This window comes from Bos indicus, chromosome 21 (genome assembly GCF_029378745.1).
Source record: "Bos indicus isolate NIAB-ARS_2022 breed Sahiwal x Tharparkar chromosome 21, NIAB-ARS_B.indTharparkar_mat_pri_1.0, whole genome shotgun sequence".
Taxonomy (NCBI): Eukaryota; Metazoa; Chordata; class Mammalia; order Artiodactyla; family Bovidae; genus Bos; species Bos indicus.
In genome coordinates this window covers 7114550-7136058 of record NC_091780.1, presented here as the reverse complement: position 1 = coordinate 7136058, position 21509 = coordinate 7114550, and the positions used below count along the sequence as shown (strand labels likewise).

The window sequence follows — 21509 nt, the reverse complement described above, 5'->3', positions numbered from 1 at the left end:
GTTCAGTGGGTTTAGACGTCTCCTGCCACCTCTCCCTCCCACTGCAGTCCAGGCCTTGCACAGAGCCTTGACTGTTCCCAGGTGATAACTCCCAGGCCACACCTCCCTCACCTCTGTGAGTCACCCCAGCCAGGACCTTGCACAGAGGTAGTGCTCTGTGTGTCACTTAAATAGATAAATTAGTCCATTCCACTGCCTTCTCTGACATTCCCTCTAGGGCACCAGACATGGGGGTGTTGGTGAACCTGCCAGACCACAGGAATCAATATCCTTCATGCTCCTGACAGGGACAGTGAACATTTTTAAACTCCATCTTACACACAGTTTCAACTATTTAGTCAAAGATGTCCATAATGAAGGAGCTCCTGGCTTGCATCAGAAGAACACTTCCAAGTAATCATGGGGGTAAAAAAAGCCTGGAGAAAGAAGTGGCAGCTACTCTTTGCTCATTAGAAAACTGGTATCAAAGCATGAGTTGTAGCTGGAGAAAAACCCAGAAGGAACAGGCCAGCACTGCTCCTGAACAATAGCTACAAGTAAGTAGCAAACCCTCTGATAGAAGCTTCATGTTGGCAGGGTTGCAAACGCTGCCCTGAAATGACAGCATTTTAACAGCAGCCAAGTGACAGGGAAACTGAAATTCTAACACCATCCGACTCCAAAAACTAAGCTTATCCAGAAATCTGCCGCTTTACCTGTTCTCTTAAAAACTGTCTCCAGGGACTTCCCTCGTGGTCCAGCAGTTAAGAATCCACCTGGCAACGCAGGGGATGTGTGTTAGATCCATGATCAGAGAATTAGGCTCCCATGGCTCAGATGGTAAAGAATCTACCTGCAATACAGGAGACCCAGGTTCGATTCCTGGGTCAGGAAGATCCCCTGGAAAAGGTAATGGCTACCCACTCCAATATTCTTGCCTGAAGAATCCCACGGACAGAGGAGCCTGGCAGGCTACAGTCCATGGGGTCAAAGAGTCAGACACAACTGCATGCATGCATGCATGCCATGGAGCAACTAAGCCCAGGCACCAGCACTAGAGATTCCGTGTGCCCCAATGACAGATCCCACATGATCCAACGAGGATCCTGTGTGCTCAAATAAGACCTGATGCAGCTAGATAAATAAAGTCAAAAGAAACCAAAAACCACAACAACTGTCTCCAGTGCTGATTATTTGTTCTCTGGACCAGATGATACTCCGGCCACCAAACCACCTAGAGAGACCAGGCTTAAATAGGAAGTCCACAGTTGGAAGTCTGGACAAAGCTCCTCTGTGCCAGGCTACATTTTAAACAGTAACACTGAGGGTTTTCTTCCTTTTTTCTCTTTCTTGAGGTAAATATGGACTATGTATATCTGACTGGCTTTCCCCTCTTATGCCTCCTAAGTATTCCGTGTGTGTGTGTGTGTGTGTGTGTGTGTGTGTGTGTGTGTATCCCTGTCCATTGAAACTTTAAACACATTTTTTCTCCCAAAGGCTTCAGAGTGCAAATAAAGTGAGTAAGGACTATTTGGTGGGATCTTTCAGGATCCTGGGGCTTCCCTGGTGGCACAGAGGTTACAGCATCTGCCTGCAAATGGCAACCCACTCCAGTATTCTTGCCTGGAGAATCCCATGGACAGAAAGAGCTTGGTGGGCTACAATCTGTAGGTTGCAAAGAGTAGGACACGACTGAGCAACTTCACTTTTCAGGATCCTGCACATGGATGCAGTTCAGATCAAAAGTGACTTTGTCCCCATACAGGTATGCCCCAGCACATTCCCTTATGGCACCTGCACAGCACTTTTCATACCTGAAATGACTGTGCTTGTTTACTGTCTATTGGGAAGATAAACTTTACCAGGGGAGGGACACTACCCACAGCTGTATCCCCAACAGAGCTAGGCATGTATTAACAGTTAGATTTTATGAATCAGTGAGGAAGTTTGTTTTAGTAAAAAGGAAGAGAAAAAAAAGACAACATTTGTTGGAAATTATAAATTTTTTCTACCAAAAATAATAATCAAATGTAAGGTTTATGACTTTCTTCTGATCAACAGCATAAGAAACATTGCAAATTTACTTAAAAGGATCCCTTTAAAACTATGTTCATGGAAGCAAGCCAAGTGGTGAATGAATGGATAAAAAAAATGTGGTGCATACATACAATGGAATATTACTCCACATGCTAAAACATGAAATTTGCAAGCAATATGCTAAGTGAGCCAGACACAAAAAGGCAAATATTGTATGACTTCACTTACATGGAATTGGGTACTACTACAGTAGTCAAATTTATAGATATGGAAAGTCAACCAGGGGCTAAGGAAAGGGGAGAAGGAGTTTTCTTTAATGGAGTTTCTGTTTAGGAAAATCAGAGTTGTGGTGATGATTGCACAACACTATGAGTGTACTTAATAGCATGGAATTGCACACTTAAAACAGTTAAAATGGTAAACTTTATGTTATATATATTTTACCATAATAAAAAAAAAACTGTGATGGGCAACCCAACTAAGAACTTAGACTTGATGAAAAGTGTTAAAGGCCTGATATCACTAAGAGGGCAGCATAAGTCATTCCTGACTTCACTTCACCCTCACAAGAAGAACAACTAATAATTCATGGATGAGACACCTACTGAGAGAATTCAAGAACAGAGGGGTGAGACTGAAGCTCTGTAGAGACCAAGACAGACTGCATTAGAAGGGTAAGAGGAATAGCTACATGCTGTCTGCACGACTGGCCCACAGACAGGCACAGTATGAAGCCAAGATGTCTTCTCTGAGCCTATTGCTCCTCTAGTGGGAAAAAAGAGCCAAGGGTGGACATCCAGTCCCATCAGCATTGTGGGTTTCCCTTTGGGAGCCCCTACGCCATTCTCATCCCATGGGGGTTGTGGGAATTCTGCAGGGCTTGACCTCTTGGAATCTGATTGTGACAGAGAAGTGGGGAAAGTCCTGCTACAACCAGCACTCAGATCTTGGCAGACCAAGCTGCCACCTGCAGTGCTCAAGTAATAGTCCCAACCAGCAACTTTGCTCATCTAAAGAGCCTGGAAAATGGCACAGGCTAACCATCAGCATGGTCAGGTCTGCCCGATTCAGATCCTTAAAAGAAGAGCCTTGTCATCACTGGAGCCTGGTGAGTCACAGCCCAGTCCACTACTCAGGGTAGCTGCCGTCCCACCTGTCCAGAAAGGCTGGAAAGAACTCCTGGAGGCTGCATAGCCCAATTATGTTTGAGCAGAGAGTAAAAGTAGCCAGAGCAAAGCCAGTGGCACCATTTTAAACTGGTTCAACCGGGAGAGATCACAAACAAAAGCCTTTTGGGGTCTGGAGAGCTCCCCAGCTCTACCCAGTCATGGAGGTACTTCATAGCCCCATCCACTGCTGAGTACAGCTCCTGGCCCCTTCCTGCAGAAAGCCTGGCCAGGAACACCTGCAAGGTTATTTGGAGCTACTCTCCAAATAAGTAAGCTAATTCATAGGCCCCTCTATCAACTGTCTAGTAAGCCTGACTAGAGAATTTAGGCAACCATGAAGCCTATTTTATAGTCTTGCAGGGAACCAAGGCACCATTGCAACCCAACTGTTCTCAGCCAGAAGCTCCACATGCCCCACCAGGCAGTGTCCTTATCCCAAAATAGACCTTAATAGTAAGCCTTACCTGCCCCAAAATGTTAGGGGCAGACAAGCCCAGAAACCCAAACTGAGCTGACTGATGGAGAACTATCTCTGCCAAATGATACATATAAAGTATGGAATAGAAGACCAGTTATTCAAATGTTCAGACACCCAGGTAAGGAATTTAAGTTCACACACACACACACACACAAACCAGGTAAAGGTGACACCACCAAAGGAAACTAATAAAGCTCAAGCTCAATAACTGACCCTAAAGAAATAAAGATTTATGCACTGTCAATATATTCAGAATAATTCTCTTAAGGAAGGTTAGTAAATCAGAAGAACACAAAGACAGACAAATAAACAAAATTAGAAAAAACAATGCATGAACAATACAAGAAGTTCCACAAAGAAAAAGAAACCAAAAACCCGAACTTAAATAGAAATACTGGAGTTGAAAAATACAATGACTGAATTGAAGAATTCAAGAGAGCTTCAAAAGCAAGCTCAACTATGCAGAGGAAAGAATAAATGATCTAGGAGACAAGACATTTGAAATTATCTATCAGAGAAGCAAAAACAAACAAAAAAAAAGAGTGAAGAAGGGGGAAGAAAGTCTATAGGACTTATGAGACACAACCAGTGTGTATGTGTGTGTGTGTGAGAGTGTGTGTGTATCTATACCTGGAATTCCCATCAGCTGGGAATTCCAGGAGAAGAAGAGAAAGGTACAGAAAGTATATTTAAATAAACATGACTAAAAGTGTCAGAAATTTCAAGAGAGAAATGGACATCCAGATCAATGGGCCCAAAGGATCCCAAGAACTCAAATATGGTTACATCAAGACATGTAATTAAATGACAAAAGTTAAAAGCAAAGAAAGAAATTTGAAATTATCAAGAGAAAAGAGAGAATTTACAGACAAGGACACCCCCATAAGTGAATTTCTCAATAAAAACTTGTCAGGCCAGGAATGATACAGTCAGAATAGCAAAAGAAAAACCTTTCAGCCAAGAATTCTATACCCAGCTAAGCTGTTCTCCAGAAATAAAGGAGAGACAAGACTCTCCCACACAAAAGCTGAGGGAGTTCATGACCACTAGACTTATCTTCGGAGAAGGCAATGGCAACCCACTCCAGTACTCTTGCCTGGAAAATCCCATGGGCAGAGAAGCCTGGTAGGCTGCAGTCCAGGGGGTTGCGAAGAGTCAGACATGACTGAGCGACTTTATTTTCACTTTTTACTTCCATGCATTGGAAAAGGAAATGGCAACCCACTCCAGTGTTCTTGCCTGGAGAATCCCAGGGACAGGGGAGCCTGGTGGACTGCTGTCTATGAGGTCGCACAGAGTCAGACATGACTGAAGTGACTTAGCAGCAGCAGCAGCAGACTTATCTTACAAGAAATGCTAAAGGAGTTCTCTGAGTGGAAATAAAAGGACACAAATTATCACCATAAAAACAGGAAAGTAGCATAAAACTCACTGGTAATAGTAAATATATAGTCAAAGTTAGATTCTATAATATACATGTAATTCACTTACACCTCTAGTTTAAAAGTGAAAAAATAAATGTAGAAATAACCATATTACAATAATCCACTATTGGTTTACATAATATGAAAAAGTAACTTTAACATCAATAACCTAAAATGTCAGAGGCAGAAGTAAAAGAGTAAATTTCAAAAACCATATCAGTTTAAAAGTGTTATAATTTTAAGATATTTCATGCAAGCCTCATGAAAATCACGAGGGAAAAATCTATAGTAGTCACACAAAAGGTGCTTCCCAGATGGTGCAGTGGAAGGAACACACCTGCCCATCCAGAAGACACCAAAGATGCAGGATCGATCCCTGGGTCAGGAAGAGCCCCCGGAGTAGGAACTGGCAACCCATTCTAGTATTCTTGCCTGGAAAATTCCATGGGCAGAGGAGCCTGGTGGGTTGCAGTCCAGGGGGTTGCAAAGAGTCAGACATGACTGAGTAACTGAGCATGCGCACACACGCACGCACACACACACACACACACACAGTCACAAAAGAACATGATACATAAGTCAAAGCAAATGATACCAAAAGACATCAAAACACACACACATACAAAAGACAGAAAGCAGGATAAGAAGCAAGGAAAAATAGGTGTACAAGACAGTCTGAAAATAATTTATGAAATTATTCAGTTCAGTTTAGTCACTCAGTCGTGTCCGACTCTTTGCGAACCCATGAATTGCAACACGCCAAGTCTCCCTGTCCATCACCAACTCCCAGAGTTCACTCAAACTCATGCCCATCGAGTCGGTGATGCCATCCAGCCATCTCATCCTCTGTCGTCCCCTTCTCCTCCTGCCCCCAATCCCTCCCAGCATCAGGGTCTTTTCCAATGAGTCAACTCTTTGCATGAGGTGGCCAAAATATTGGAATTTCAGCTTCAGCATCAGTCCTTCCAATGAACACCCAGGACTGATCTCCTTTAGAATGGACTGGTTGGATCTCCTTGCAGTCCAAGGGACTCTCAAGAGTCTTCTTCAACACCACAGTTCAAAAGCATCAATTCTTCAGCGCTCAGCTTTCTTCACAGTCCAACTCTTACTCATACTACAAACCTCCATTGGCTATTTTACATAAGGTAGTGTATATTCTTTCATGCTACTCTCTCCATTTATCTCACCCTCTCCTTCCTCCCTCCCCACCCATGTCCATAAATTTCTGTTCCCTATGCCTGCATCTCCACTGCTGCTCTGCAAATAGGTTCATCTATACCATCTTTCTAGATTCCATATATATGTGTATGTGTGTGTGTTAATATATGTTTCTTTCTAACTTACTTCACTCTGTATAATAGGCTCTAGGTTCATCCACCTCATTAGCACTGACTCAAATGTGTTCCTTTTTATGGCTGAGTAATATTCCATTGTATATACGTACCACAGGTTCTTTATCCATTAATCTGTCAATGAATATCTAGGTTGCTTCCATGTCCTAGATATTATAAACAGTGCTGCAATGAACATTGGGGTACCTGTATCTTTTTCAGTTTTGGTTTCCTCAGGGTATATCCCTAGAACTGGTAATGCTGGGTCATATGGTAGTTTTATTCTTAGTTTTTAAAGGAATCTCCATACTGTCTTCCGTAGTGGCTGTATCAATTCACATTCCCACAAGAAGTGAAAGATTTCTTTCTCTCCACACTCTCTCCAGCACTTGTTGTTTGTGGGTCTTTTGATGACGGTCATTCTGACCAGTGTGAGGCGGTATCTCATTGTAGTTTTGATTTCCATTTCTCTAATAATGAGTGATGTTGAGCATCTTTTTATGTTTTTATTAGCCATCTTAATGTCTTCTTTGCAGAAATGTCTTTTTAGGTCTTTTCCCCATTTTTTGATTGGGTTGTTTTTCTGGTATTGGATTGTATGAGTTCTTTGTATATTTTGGAAATTGAACTTTTGTCAGTTGTTTCATTTGCTATTATTTTCTCCCATTTTGAGTGATGTCTTTTCACCTTGTTTATAGTTTCCTTTGCTTTGCAAAAGATAAGTTTAACTAGATCCTACTTTTTTTGTTTTTATTTCCATTATTCTAGGAGGTGGGTCATAGAGGATCTTTCTATGATTATGTCATACCGTGTTCTGCCTATGTTTTCTTCTAAGAATTCTATGATTTGTGACCTTATAATTAGGTATTTAATCCATTTTGATTTCATCTTTGTGTATAGTGTTAGGAAGTGTTCTAATATCATTCTTTTACACAGTTCTCTCAGCAACATTTATTGAAGAGACATTTATTGAAGAGATCTTTCCCCCATTATATATTCTTGCCTTCTTTGTCAAAGATAAGCTGCCCATAGATGGGGTTATCACTAGGCTTTCTGTATTGTTCCATTCATCTATATTTCTGCTTTTGTGCCAGTACCATACTGTCTTGATTACTGGAGCTTTGTAGTATAGTCTGAAACCAGGTAAGTTGATTCCTCCAGCTCCATTCTTCTTTCTCAAGATTGCTTTGGCTATTTGGGGTCTTTTGTGTTTCCATATGAATTGTGAAATTTTTTGTTCTAGTTCTTTGAAAAATGCCATTGGTAATGTGATGCTGCTGCTGCTAAGTTGCTTCAGTCATGTCCGACTCTGTGTGACCCCATAGACGGCAGCCTACCAGGCTCCCCTGTCCCTGGGATTCTCCAGGCAAGAACACTGGAATGGGTTGCCATTTCCTTCTCCAATGCATGAAAGTGAAAAGTGATAGGGACTGCATTAAATCTATAGACTGCATGTGGTAGTATACTCATTTTCACAATATTGATTCTTACAACCCAGAGTCATGTAATATCTATTTATGTCATCTTTGATTTCTTTCATCAGTGTCTTATAGTTTTCTGTACACAGCTCTTTTTGTCTCCTTCAGTTCATTAGTGACCCCATGGACTGCAGCACGCCAGGCCTCCCTGTCCATCACCAACTCCCAAGCTAAACTCATGTCCATCGAATCAGTGATGCCATCCAACCATCTCATCCTCTGTCATCTGCTTCTCCTCCTGCTTTCAGTCTTTCCCAGCATCAGAGTCTTTTCCAATGAGTCAGTTCTTCAAATCAGGTGGCCAAACTATTGGAGTTTCAGCTTCAGCATCAGTCCTTCCAATGACTATTCAGGACTGATTTCCTTTAGGATTGACTGGTTTGATCTCCTTGAGGTCCAAGGGACTCTCAAGAGTCTTCTCCAACACCACAGTTCAAAAGCATCAATTCTTTGGTGCTCAGCTTTCTTTATAGTCCAACTCTCACATTCATACATGACTACTGGTAAAACCATAGCTTTGACTAGATGGACTTTGGTCAGCAAAGTAACGTCTCTGTTTTTTAACATGCTGTCTAGGTTGGTCATAGCTTTTCTTCCAAAGAGCAGACATCTTTTAATTTCATGGCTGCAGTCACCATCTGCAGTGATTTTGGAGCCCCCCCCAAATAAAGTCTGTCACTGTTTACATTGTTTCCCCATCTATTTGCCATGAAGTGATGGGACAAGATGCCGTCTTAGTTTTCTGAATGTTGAGTTTTAAGCCAACTTTTTCACTCTCCTCTTTCACTATCCTCGAGACTCTTTAGTTCTTCTTCACTTTCTGCCATAAGGGTGGTGTCATCTGTGTATCTGAGGTTGATATTTCTCCTGGCAATCTTGATTCCAGCTTGTGCTTCATCCAGCCCAGCATTTTGCATAAGTTAAATAAGCAGGGTGACAATATACAGCCTTGATGTACTCCTTTCCCGATTTGGAACCAGTCTGTTGTTCTATGCCCAGTTCTAACTGTTGCTTCCTAACCCGCATATAGGTTTCTCAGGAGGCAGGTCAGGTGATCTGGTTACCATCTCTTACAGAATTTTCCAGTTTGTTGTGATCTACACAGTCAAAGGCTTTGGCGTAGTTAATAAAGCAGAAATAGATATTTTTCTGGAATGCTCTTGCTGTTTCAATGACCCAACAGATGTTGGCAATTTTATTTCTGGTTTCTCTGCCTATTCTAAATCCAGCTTGAACATCTGGAAGTTCACAGTTTACATACTGTTGAAGACTGACTTGGAGAATTTTGCGCATTACTTTGCTAGCATATGAGATGAGTGCAACTGTGTGGTAGTTTGAACATTCTTTGGGATTGGAATGAAAACTGACCTTTTCTGGTCCTGTGGCCACTGCTGAGTTTTCCAGATATGCTGGCATATTGAGTGCAGCACTTTAATAGCATCATCTTTTAGGGTTTGAAATAGCTCAACTGGAATTCCATCACCTCCACTAGCTTTGTTTGTGGTGGTGTTTCCTAAGGTCCACTTGACTTCAGACTCCAGGGTGTCTGGCTCTAGGTGACTGATCACACCATCGTGATTATCTGGGTCATGAAGATCTTTTTTGTATAGTTCTTCTTTGTATTCTTGCCACCTCTTCTTAATATCTTCTGCTTCTGTTAGGTCCATACCATTTCTGTCCTTTATTGTGCCCATCTTTGCATGAAATATTCCCTTGGTATCTCTAATTTTCTTGAAAAGATCTCTAGTCTTTCCCATTCTATTGTTTCCCTCTATTTCCTTGCATTGATCACTGAGGAAGGCTTTCTGATTTCTCCTTGCTATTCTTTGGAACTCTGCATTCAAATGGGTATATCTTTCCTTTTCTCCTTTGCCTTTCACTTCTCTTCTTTTCTCAGCTATTTGTAAGGCCTCTTCAGATAACCATTTTGCCTTTTTGCAGTTCTTCTTCTTGAGGATGGTCTTGATCCCTGCCTCCTGTACAATGTCACGAACCGCTGTCCATAGTTCTTCAGGTGCTCTGTCTATCAGATCTAATCCCTTATCTATTTGTCAATTCCACTGTATAACCATAAGGGATTGATATAGGTCATACCTGAATGGACTAGTGGTTTTCCCTACTTCTTCAATTTAAGTCTGAATTTGGCAATAAGGAGTTCATGATCTGAGACACAGTCAGCTCCTGGTCTTGTTTTTGCTGACTGTACAGAGCTTCTCCATCTTTGGCTGTGAAGAATATAATCAATCTGATTTCAGTATTGACCATCTGGTGATGTCCATGTGTAGAGTTGTCTCTGGTGTTGTTGGAAGAGGGTGTTTACTATGACCAGTGCATTCGCTTGGCAAAACTCTTTGCCCTGCTTCATTTTGTATTCCAAGGCCAAATTTGCCTGTTACTCCAGTATCTCTTGACTTCCTCCTTTTGCATTCCAGTCCCCTATGATGAAAAGGACATCGTTTTACGGTGTTAGTCCTAGGTTTTGCATGTCTTCATAAAACTGTTCAACTTGCTCTTCAGCATTACTGCTTGGGCATAGACTTGGATTACTATGATATTGAATGGTTTGCCTTGGAAATGAACAGAGATCATCCTGTCGTTTTTGAGATTGCAAACAAGAACTGCATTTCAGACTCTTTTTGACTATGAGGGCTACCCCATTTCTTCAAAGGGATTCTTGCCCACAGTAGTAGATATAATGGTCAACTGAGTTAATTTGCCCATTCCAGTCCATTTTAATTCACTGATTCCTAAAATGTCCATTTTCACGTTTGCCATCTCCTGTTTGACCACTTCCAATTTACCTTGATTGATGGACCTAACATTCCAGGTTCCTATGCGATATTGTTCTTTACAGCATCTTTACATGTCTCCTTAGATAAGTTTATTCCTAGATATTCTATTCTTTTTGTTGCAATAGTAAGTAGGATTGATTCCTTAATTTCTCTGATTTTTCATTTTTAGTGTATAGGAATGCAAGTGATTTCTGTGTATTGATTTTGTATCCTGCAATGCTACTAAATTCACCGATTAGCTCTATAATTTTCTGACAGTATCTTTAGGGTTTTCTATGTACAGTATCTGTAAACAGTCATCTATTTGAATCTGTCATCTGCAAATAGTGAGAGTTTTACTTCTTTCTTTCCAATCTGGATTCCATTTATTCTTTTTCTTCTCAGACTGCCATAGTTAGGATTTCCAAAATTATGTTGAGTAATAATGGTGAGAGTGGGCACCCTTGTCTTGTTCCTGATTTCAGAGGGAATGCTTTCAGGTTTTCACTATTTAGAATAAGGTTTGCTGTGTTTGTTGTATATGACCTTTATTATGTTAAGGTAGGTTCCTTCTGTACCCATTTTTTGAGGAGTTTTTTTAATCATAAATGGGGTTGAATTGTGTCAAAAGCTTTTTCTGCATCTATTGAGATTATCATATGGTTAGCTTTAAATTTGTTAACATGGTGTATCACATTGATTGATTTGCATATATGGAAGAATTATTGCATTCCTGGAACAAATCTGACTTGATCATGGTATATGATCTTTTTAAAGAGAGACAGATAAGTTTCTTGACACAAACCAAAATGAAAACACAACGTATCAAAATGTATGTGTTGCAGAGAAAGCAGATCTAAGAGGAAAACACACAGCAATAGACACCTACATTAAGAAATAATTCAAATAAACCACCTAACTTTACACCTCAAAGAACTACAGAAAGAAGAATAAATTAAGTTCAAAGTTAGTTGAAGAAAGGAAAGAAAGATTAGAGGAGATAAAATGAAATAGAGACTAAAAAGATAAGAAACTAAAAACTGGATCTTCAAAAAGATAAACAAAATTAGACAAATCTTTGGCTAGACTAACCAAGGAAAAAAGAAAGGACCCAAATCAAAAAAATTACAAATGAAAAAATACATTACAACTGATTCAAAGATTTACAAAGACTCCATGGAGCTACTATGAACAACTATATGCTAACAAACTGGACAATCTAGAAGAAATGGAAAAATTCTTAGAAACATACAACCTATAAAGGCTGAATCAGAAAGAAATAGAAAATCTGCAGACCAACTACAAGTGAGGAGACTGAATTAGTAATAAAAAATCTTCCAACAGAGAAAAGCCCACAGCCAGACGGCTTCACTGGTGAATTTTACCAAACAGTTAAAGGAGAATTAATGCCAATCCTACTGATAGTATTCTCAAAAATCAAAGCGGGAAAACTCCCAAATTTATTTTACATGGCCAGCATTATCTATTCTAAGAAAGTTACTATAAGAAAAAAAACTTATATGTCAGTATTCCTGATGCAAAAATTCTCAATAAAATATCAGCATTCTAAATTCAATAGTACATTAAAAGGATCATTTACTATGATTAACTGTGATTTATTCCACAGATGCAGAGATGTTCCAACATTTGCAAATAAATCAGTGTGATACACCTCATTAACAAAATGGATAAAAATCATATGATCATCTCAAAAGATGCTGAAAAAGAATCTGACAAAATAAAATATCTGTTCCTGATTTAAAAAAAATAACTCTTAACAAATTAGGTATAGAAACAACATATCTCAACATAACAAAGACCATAAATATGACAAGTCCACAGCTAATATCATGATCAATGGTGAAAGGCTGAAAGTTTTTCCCATAAGATCAGGAACAAGACAAGGGTGTCCACTCTCAAAACTTCTATTCAATATAGTTCTGGAAGTCCTACCCAGAGCAATCAGAAGTGGAATCAAGAAAAAAAAAAAAAGTACCAGAAGTAAAAAAGAAGAAATAAAAATGTCAACATTTGCAGTTGACATATTACATATTCAAAATCCTAAAGCCTCTACCAAAAAAAAGTTAGATTTAATTAACAAATTCAGTGAAGTTCCAGGATACAAAAGAAACAATAGTGTTTCTATATGCTAACAATGAGTTATCTGAAAAAGAAATAAAATGATGCCACTTAAAAGCATCAAAAACAATGAAATACTTATGAATAAATTTAACCAAAGACATGAAATATCTCTACACTGAAAACTACAAGATATAGATGAAAGAAAATGAAGGAGATACAAATAAAGGAAAAACTATCCTGTGCTCATGGATTGAAGATTTAACATTATTTAAAGCTATCTATAGATTCAACAGTCTCTTATCAAGATTTCAATGGCACTTTTCACAGAATTAGAGAAAAACTATACAGTACCAAAAATTATACAGAGCCACAAAAGACTCTGAAGAACCAAAGCAATCCTGAGAAAGAAGTACAAAGTAGGCAGCATCACATTTTCTGATTACAAGCTATGTAGCAATAGTTATCAAAACAGTATGGTAATGACATTAAAACCACACACCAATGGAACAGAATCAAGAGCCCAGAAATAAACCCATTCATATAGAGTCAAGCAATATTTCACAAGGGAGCCAAGAATAATCAATGGAGAAAAAAACAGTCTTTTTGACAGCAGGGGTGGGGAAATTGAATATTCACATGCAAAGAATGAAAGTAGATGCCTATCTTACACCACTCACAAAAATTAACTTGAAATCAATTAAAGACTTGACTCAAAGACTAGAAACCATAAAACTACTAGAAAATAACAGGCAGTAAGCTCCATGACATCAGTGTTTGCAATTTTTTTTGGATATGACACTTAAAGCACAAACAACAAGATAAAAAAATAAATAAATGGGACTACATCAAAGTAAAAAGCTTCTGCACAGCAAAAGAAAGCATTAAAAAAATAAAAAGATAACCTATGGAATGGGAGAAAAATATTTGTAAACCATGTATCTGATAAGGGGTTAATATCTAAAATGTATAAAGAACTTGTAACTCAACAGCAAAAAAAAAAAAAAAAATTAATTTATAATGGCAAAGAACCTGAATAGACATTTCTCCAATGAAGAGAGATATTGGTGAGATTACAGATTGGTATAGCCACTATGGAAAACAGACGTTCCTCAAAAATTAAAAAATGGAACTACAACATGATCCAGCAATTCCACTTCTGGGACTATATCTAAAGAAAATAAAAACACTACGTCAAAGAGGTATCTGCACAAAGTAAGAAACCCCACAGGAGAAGGCGCCACCTGCCCCTTGGCCCTGTGTTAAGAGGAACAGAGGCACTCACTGAAGGGTGGGGACCCTTCCTACCTCTTCCTGACCCCCAGAAGTGGTTGGCAGAAGCCTGTTCTAGAGTAAAGGACACTCCTATCTAGCTAGAGATGGAAGGCAGGTGGAATGACCTGTTCATCACAGAGAAAGGGAATTAGGAATTTCAGGTGATGGGACAGTTCCCTCTCTGCACAGTACTTCTGGTTTTCCTTGTCCTTCCAAACTGAAATTCTGAAACCTTTTTTTCTTTTGAGCACATGTCACATGTTGGGACCTGGGTGATAAGGCACTCATGTTTCTCCCTTACCTACTCCACTCGACACAGATCAGAAAGAGCTCCTTCCAAGGATGCTGACTTGGGGAATCCAGTTAGCAATCACTATGGAAAAGGTCCTCAGGTGAAACTGGGCCACGGCCTTCAAATGTTCCGGCCAGGAAGTGCCGGCTGCGCAGGAAGAGCTTAAAATGTGCCTGTGTGTCAGATTAAGGAGCTCTAAAATTATGAGGAACAGAACTGCTACTTACTCAATACTACAGCAGTTTAGATTTAGGGCTTTCAAAATTCTAGATATGACATAAAAAAGCTATCTGGGTGTAAATGTGAAGCAGGGCTTGTTACAACTCTAATGTATCACGCCCTGAAACAGGGTGACATCTCATTATTGCATACCGTTTTTGCTGGGGAGATATACAAAACATCATTTTTCAGAGCCAGTCATCCCTCCACAATAGGCAGGGGACAAAGCAACACACAGACAAACAAAGCTGACACCAGGGTCTCCCATACGCAGGTCCGTCTGCCAAGGCCATTCATCTCCCTCCAAGCATGTCCAACTTGAGGGCCTACAGTGCTATTGTGAAGACACACGAGTCCAGTCCACTAAATGCCTTCAAGGAGCAGCATTTGCCATGTGCAAACGTCTCTCCTGTCGCTCTTCTCTGGATGTAAAAGAGGCTGAGAATGCTGATGTTTTGGCTCCCACAGGCTTGGATGAGTCCACTCCCCATGATGAATGTGACGGAGAACATGATGGTGACTTCTGAAATCTGTCCATATGTCACAGAAAAAAAAAAAAAAAAAAAAAGCAGCATGCTAAGATATGGCCAACATTAGCAGAAGCCCAAGTGCTATAGCTGGCCTGATTCCTTAGAAACAAGAGCTAGTTCCCCCCGTGGGTGGTCTGACTGAACTGGCTGTCTGAAGAGGGGATGGTTGGCATTGGAATTGCTAATCTGGGGGCTTGCCCTGGAACTGCATTCCCTGCCATGGAGCCATTGGGGATAGCAGTTGTATTCAAGATACTAGGGGTCTCACTAGTAGCTTGTATTTTAAAATAGACCAAATAAAACACTGGTAAAACAACTCCAATTAGAAGCATGATAAAAACAGCATTCCACCACTGAATTCCACAGTCTGCACCATTTGTTGGTATCTTCGGAGGAGCAGGAAGCAGTGGCTGACTGGAGGTCTCTATGGAGTAACTTTCACTCAAAAAGATTTCTGACTGAACTGCATGTTCAATATTCTGATCAATGCCCTTAAAGAAATCCGTCAGTGAGCTAGATGAGGCACTAGCATTGACAGCTGCTCTGTCTGGGTCTGGCTGCTCCTCGAAGGTCACTCTGGTCTCTGAGGATGAGTTCAGGAGGGGTCTAAGTTCTTTGTGGGTCTCTGTTAGGATGCCGTGGTTTTTCACTGGAATCTTAATAGATTTTAAAGCATATAAGTCTTGTTCTCTGATGAAGTTGTTGACTTTCTTGATATCTGCGACCTAGGGAAGCCATGAAGACAAACATCACAAAATATGTAAAGCTGTTTAAAACTAATATCCAAAAAGTGGCACTTAACCTTCCTGGGTGATGGTCCACACTCACATCACCTAAGAATCTGACAAACACTCGAAAACTGTTTAACTATACACATAATTGAGTTCAGGCTGAATAATTGTTTTTGGCTTTAACTCGGCCTTAATGTACAGCTTAGTCATCAAATTTTTGTATAGACTGACAAATTGGAGCAACTCAAGATCAGTTTTGGAAAAGAATTTATTTGTTTAAAGTGTGCCTTCAATAAAAAGCCTTAAGGTGAAACACTTCATGGTAAAAGAAGGCTGTAGCCCTTTCTGCAGTTAACTTTTTAGGCAACAGTGCCCCTGTCTGGCTGACTTCTCTCCTGCATCAGAATTTAATTTAGTAGCTGCAGTAGATATCAGCATTCAGCAAACACAAAGCCTTAGCCAGCTCTACCGACACTAGGACCTAGTTCATCTGTAACAACTTCTTAAAAGGTGTGCTCTCATGATTCTACTATGTTTTCCTTTCCAGATGTACTATATGGCCTATAAACTTACTTTTAAAATAAAAGCAATCTAGAGTTAATTCAGTTTGAGGCTTTCAGAACACTTTTTATAACTAGAAACATGCACAGAGAATGCATCAAGTTGGAAACTACAGACTGACACCTTCCATTTCAATATTATGACTTGAGAAAGGAACGCAACCTGAATTTTAAAGACTCACAACAAAGTTTATGACGAAGTCATAACAAACTCCCCTCATACTCAAACTTTAAGATTTAAAAAGTAGGGGGAAATGTAAGTCAAAGACAAATCCTCCCTCAAGTGATTGTTTGAAAACTTACCAAAAGCATCAGAGATAGATTCTAAGGTTTTAACTCCTAAGTCCATTTAAACTAGAATGTAAATAACAGTCAACAGACTTCATTCAAATCGACCATCTTCATTATTTTAATTATTTAGCAATTGCTTTTACCATTTAATTGTATTGGTGTATATCTTGTAACTTAAGGTACTTGAGATATTTTTGTCTTTGATCCTAATAAGCTAACATCAAACTTATTTACTTCAAATAGGAAACCTGATCACTTATTAGATAAATTACATAGTTCTTTTGGATTTGTTAAACATCAGCATTCCAAGAAGCCCACTGTGTCTATTCAGGTCTTTGTAGGAAAGGATTCAATTTTCAGCCCTTGCTCTATAAACTATTTAGTATGCCTACAGAAGCTGATTATTAGGATCAAATAAAAATCTCAGTACAATTTAGAGACCATTATGAGTCCCAGGGGGCTTTCCAGGTTGCTCAGTGGTAAAGAATCCGCCTGCCAATGCAGGAGATGCAGGTTTGATCCCTGGGTCAGGAAGATCCCTGGAGTAGGAAATGGCAACCCACTCCAGTGTTCTTGCCTGGAGAATCCCAAGGACGGGGGAGCCTGGTGGGCTGCCATCTATGGGGTCACACAGAGTCGGACACGACTGAAGTGACTTAGCATAGCATAGATAAATGAGAGACCCTTCAAGGATAAAAGGATTTTTTAAACAAGTAGCTTATATAGCCTTGGAGAGAGCCATAGAAAATAGTAGCATAGTACTAGCAAAACGAAATAGTTTGAATCTAGGAAAAAATGCAACAATTCAATAAATACTCTCCTACTTACTTTGCCATTGTTAATCACTCTGAACGCTAAAAACATAATTAAAGAGAGAAACAGGGTTATATAGATACACAGCATACAAAGGATAGATCATGCAGTTCTGAAAGAAAGAAGGCAAAAATTTACCAAATAAGCTACAATTAGCAAGAAAGGTTTAAAAACAGAAAAGTAGCAAAAAAAAAAAAAAAGTACACCGAAGAAATCTTGGATAAACTCTGCCTGGCATCTCTGGCCCCATTATGCATTAAATAAAATGTGTTCAAAAGAAAAAAAGGTCTCAGAATTTCAGTTTGGAAGGACAAGGAAGACCAGAAGTACTGTGCAGAGAGGGAACTGTCCCATCACCTGAAATTCCTAATTCCCTTTCTCTGTGATAAACAGGTCATTCCACCTGCCCTCCATCTCTAGCTAGATAGGAGTGTCCTTTACTCTCAAACAGGCTTCTCCCAACCACTTCTGGGGGTCCAGAAGAGGTAGGAAGGGTCCCCACCCTTCAGTGAGTGCCTCTGTTCCTCTTAACACAGGGCCAAGGGGCAGGTGGCACCTTCTCTTGTGGGGTTTCTTACTTTGCAGCCATACTGAAGAGCGAGCTTGTTGAGGCTGTCCCCCTGGGTCAGCTCCCGCTGCAGCAGCACCACATCCCCTGCTCCTGGCCGGTGAGGGTGGTGGGCACCCTTCTTCTGGCCCTCCTTGCCCCGGGGCCGCAGGGCCACTCGGTGGGACTCTTCCTCAGAGGAGTCCTCGGAGTCCTCAACACCATTTTCAAACATGTAAACGTGGCTGGTCGGAGTCCTACAGACCACAGCTGGGCTTTGGAAGGTCTTGGTTATCACCTCCTTCTGCCTCATTTCCTTAACTGAAAACCAAACCCCAAGGTTAATTCCACACAAGGCATATTCATTCCTCTGGGACTACAATGAAGATAAATGTCTTCTTCTTGTTAGAGATGACTTCTTTCCCTAAAATAAATACTCAACACATACTCATGACATGTGTTGAGTATTTTGTGCACAAAAAATATCAAAATGTATTTATTCTGGCTGAGATGAAGGGAGAGATAGGCAAATAATTTTTTTCCTAATTACATATTTTTGAGCAAAAAACAAGAATCCCCTTTCTTCTCCCTTTATTCCTCATCCATTGCTATGTCTCCCCAGAACCCAGAGATGTACAGAAATAACTTCTCTTTTTGGTCCTGGAGTAATAAAGCACCAGCTGGGATCACTGACGAGAGGTAAGGACTGCTCTCAACTTCCTTCCTTGCACTAAGACTCTTAAACTCAGAACCTTTTACAAAAAAAGTATTGCTCAATTCTTCAAGCATTCCAAAGTAGTTTTACTTAAGGTCAAGACTAAGAACATTTGCTTAGAAGAATTATGAGACTAAATACTGTGATCTTGAAACGGCTTGCATTATGTAACAAGTGAGGCAAGTTAAGGGGAAGATTTCTGTCAAACTAAGGAATTCGTTCGGTTTCTCACAGCTCCCTTGGCCTTCAGAACCCTCCCAAGTCTGGTTTTTATTTTCACTTCCAGACAAGTGCAGAAGCCACAATGCAGCCTTTTCTCTCTCCAAGTGGCTCCAATGAACTTCCAAAATGAAATATCAAAACCGGGAACGACAGCCTGAAACAATTGGCACTGGGTTTCTTGGGAGCCAGAAGGGGTGCGGGCCCTTAGGAACAGCGGGGCCACGGAGCGACCCCTCCCTGGCCCCAGCCCCCACCCCGCACCCTGGAGCCCCCGCCGGCTCTCGGGGAAGGAGGTAAGAGGCGGCTCTCCGGATGTCCGAGGGTCACCCGCGGCGGCCGGGGCTCGAGCGGACGTTCCCGTCGGAGCTCAGCGCCTGCAAGAAGCCCCGGGGCCTCCATTCCCCTCGGAGCTCCTTCCGCGAAAGGAAGGCGGACCCCCAAACAGGAGCTGTCTAAGAAAAAGCCGGGAGCAGACCGTCCTCTGCTCAGACCGGCGGAGTCCCAACGTTCCACAGAGGCACGACCTCCGACCTCCACCTCAGAAACCTCCGGCCAGCCCTCGACAGTCTGGGTCGCGGCACCTCCAGCTGCAGGAGGGTGACCTCAGAGTCTCAGGAGTGGCGGCTGGCTACCCAGACTGCAAGCGGGACAATGCCACTGCCCCGAAATAGGACCGTCGCCCCCCTCCAGCAGGCCCGGTACCTCAGCATCCGGGATCCCCGAGACCCGCCGCCGCCGCGCCTGCCGATTGGCTGCGGAAATCAGCTGGTGTCTGGGGGCGGGAACGGCGAGGTAGCCAATGAAATCAGTGATGGGCGGCTCCGGCGGTGCGGAGAGGTCGGCGCCTGACCTGCGAATCCCAGGGGCGGGGCCGATGCCGGCGGCGGGGCGGGGCCCAGGTGGAGCCCCTGAACCGAACCTCGCCACACCCGCCTGACAGTGGATGCCGCTCTCCCTGGCCCGTCCTGTCTTCTGTCTCTCCCAGCTCTCCGCTGAGCCTCCGCGCTCTCACCCCCTGTCTGTCTGTGATATGTAACGACAGCTCAGGTACCTAGTAGAGGGTAGCTGAGGCCTCCGGCCAAGAAGGAGCCCCAGGGGATCTGCGTGGGAGGGTGAGGGGATCTCCGCAGCCTGGGGCTTCTCTGGTCTGAACACAGGAGTTTGCTCCGCCGCGCCCCGCCCAAAAGGATAAAAAAGAAAAGTCCACCGGTGTAACACGGCGAACCGCGCAAACAATGACTAAAGAAACATAATTTATCAAGTGTCACATGGCGGAGGGCTTTCTCCATGATACAGTGAATGTTGGCAATTTGATCTCTGGTTCTTCTGCCTTATCTAAATCCAGCCTGAACATCTGGAAGTTCATGGTTCATGTACTGTTGAAGCCTGGCTTGGAGAATTTTGAGCATTACTTTGCTAGCATGTGAGATGAGTGAAATTGTGCAGTAGTTTGAACATTCTTTGTCATTGCCTTACTTTGGGATTGGAACGAAAACTGACCTTTTCCAATCTTGTGGCCACTGCTGAGTTTTCCAAATTTGCTGACATATTGAATGCAGCATTTTAACAGCATCATCTTTTAGGATTTGAAATAGCTCATCTGGAATTCCATCACCTCCACCAACTTAGTTCATAGTTTATGCTTCCTAAGGGAGACTCGCCCAAAGGTGCACAGTAGGTTAGCAGTAGCTTTGAGGCACTATGGAAAATGCACGGAGACCTACACCAGTTCTGCATTTACCAGCTGTGTACCTGTGATCTTTCTGTAAGCTTTTTGGGCCTTGGTCCCCTCTTTCCTGATAGCAGGGCTTCCCTGATAGCTCAGTTGGTAAAGAATTCGCCTGCAATGCAGGAGACCCTTGTTTAATTCCTGGGTTGGGAAGATCCCCTGGAGAAGGGATAGGCTACCCACTCCAGTATTTTGACCTGGAGAATTTCATAGACTACACAGTCCATGGGGTCACAAAGAGTCGGGCACAACTGAGCTACTTTCACTTCACTTGTCCTCTTCTACTGTGTAGTTCCCTATGCCCAGGATGGCCATACATTCCTTCTGCCTGGAATAATTACAGTTTATTCCTGTTGTCTCCACTAGCTTTGTTTGTAGTGATGCTTTCTAAGGCCCTGCGAAAGGCCTTTATTATTCAAGGCCCATCCTTGACTTCACATTCCAGGATGTCTGGCTCTAGATGAATGATCACACCATCGTGGTTATCTGGGTCGTGAAGATCTTTTTTGTACAGTTTTTCTGTGTATTCTTGCCACCTCTTCTTAATATCTTCTGCTTCTTTTAGGTCCATACCATTTCTGTCCTTTATCGAGCCCATCTTTGCATGAAATGTTCCCTTGGTGTCTCTAATTTTCTTGAAGAGATCTCTAGTCTTTCCCATTCTGTTGTTTTCCTCTATTTCTTTGCATTGATCGCTGAGGAAGGCTTTCTGGTCTCTTCTTGCTATTCTTTGGAACTCTACATTCAGATGCTTATATCTTTCCTTTTCTCCTTTGCTTTTCGCTTCTCTTCTTTTCACAGCTATTTGTAAGGCCTCTCCAGACAGCCATTTTGCT

The 21509-nt window shown here is 41.6% G+C and overlaps 1 protein-coding gene across 1 annotated transcript; it reads right to left on the bottom strand.

Annotated features, from left to right (window-relative positions):
- Window positions 1–1997: 1997 nt before the first annotated feature.
- LYSMD4 (LysM domain containing 4) lies at window positions 1998–19707 on the bottom strand. The gene is made up of 3 exons (XM_019983961.2): window positions 19647–19707; window positions 18039–18328; window positions 1998–15790 (listed from the first exon to the last, which is right to left on the bottom strand). The coding sequence occupies exons 2-3, from the start codon at window positions 18318–18320 to the stop codon at window positions 15179–15181; spliced, it is 894 nt and encodes a 297-aa protein (XP_019839520.2). The 5' UTR covers window positions 18321–18328; window positions 19647–19707; the 3' UTR covers window positions 1998–15178.
- Between the last annotated feature and the right edge of the window lie 1802 nt (window positions 19708–21509).

Excerpts from the sequence above, each read along its gene's own strand:
- LYSMD4 (XM_019983961.2), bottom strand. The coding sequence starts at position 18,320 with ATGAGGCAGAAGGAGGTGATAACCAAGACCTTCCAAAGCCCAGCTGTG. Across the intron at positions 15,791-18,038 it reads CTCTTCAGTATGGCTGCAAA|GTCGCAGATATCAAGAAAGT; the intron begins GTAAGAAACCCC and ends TGGCTTCCCTAG.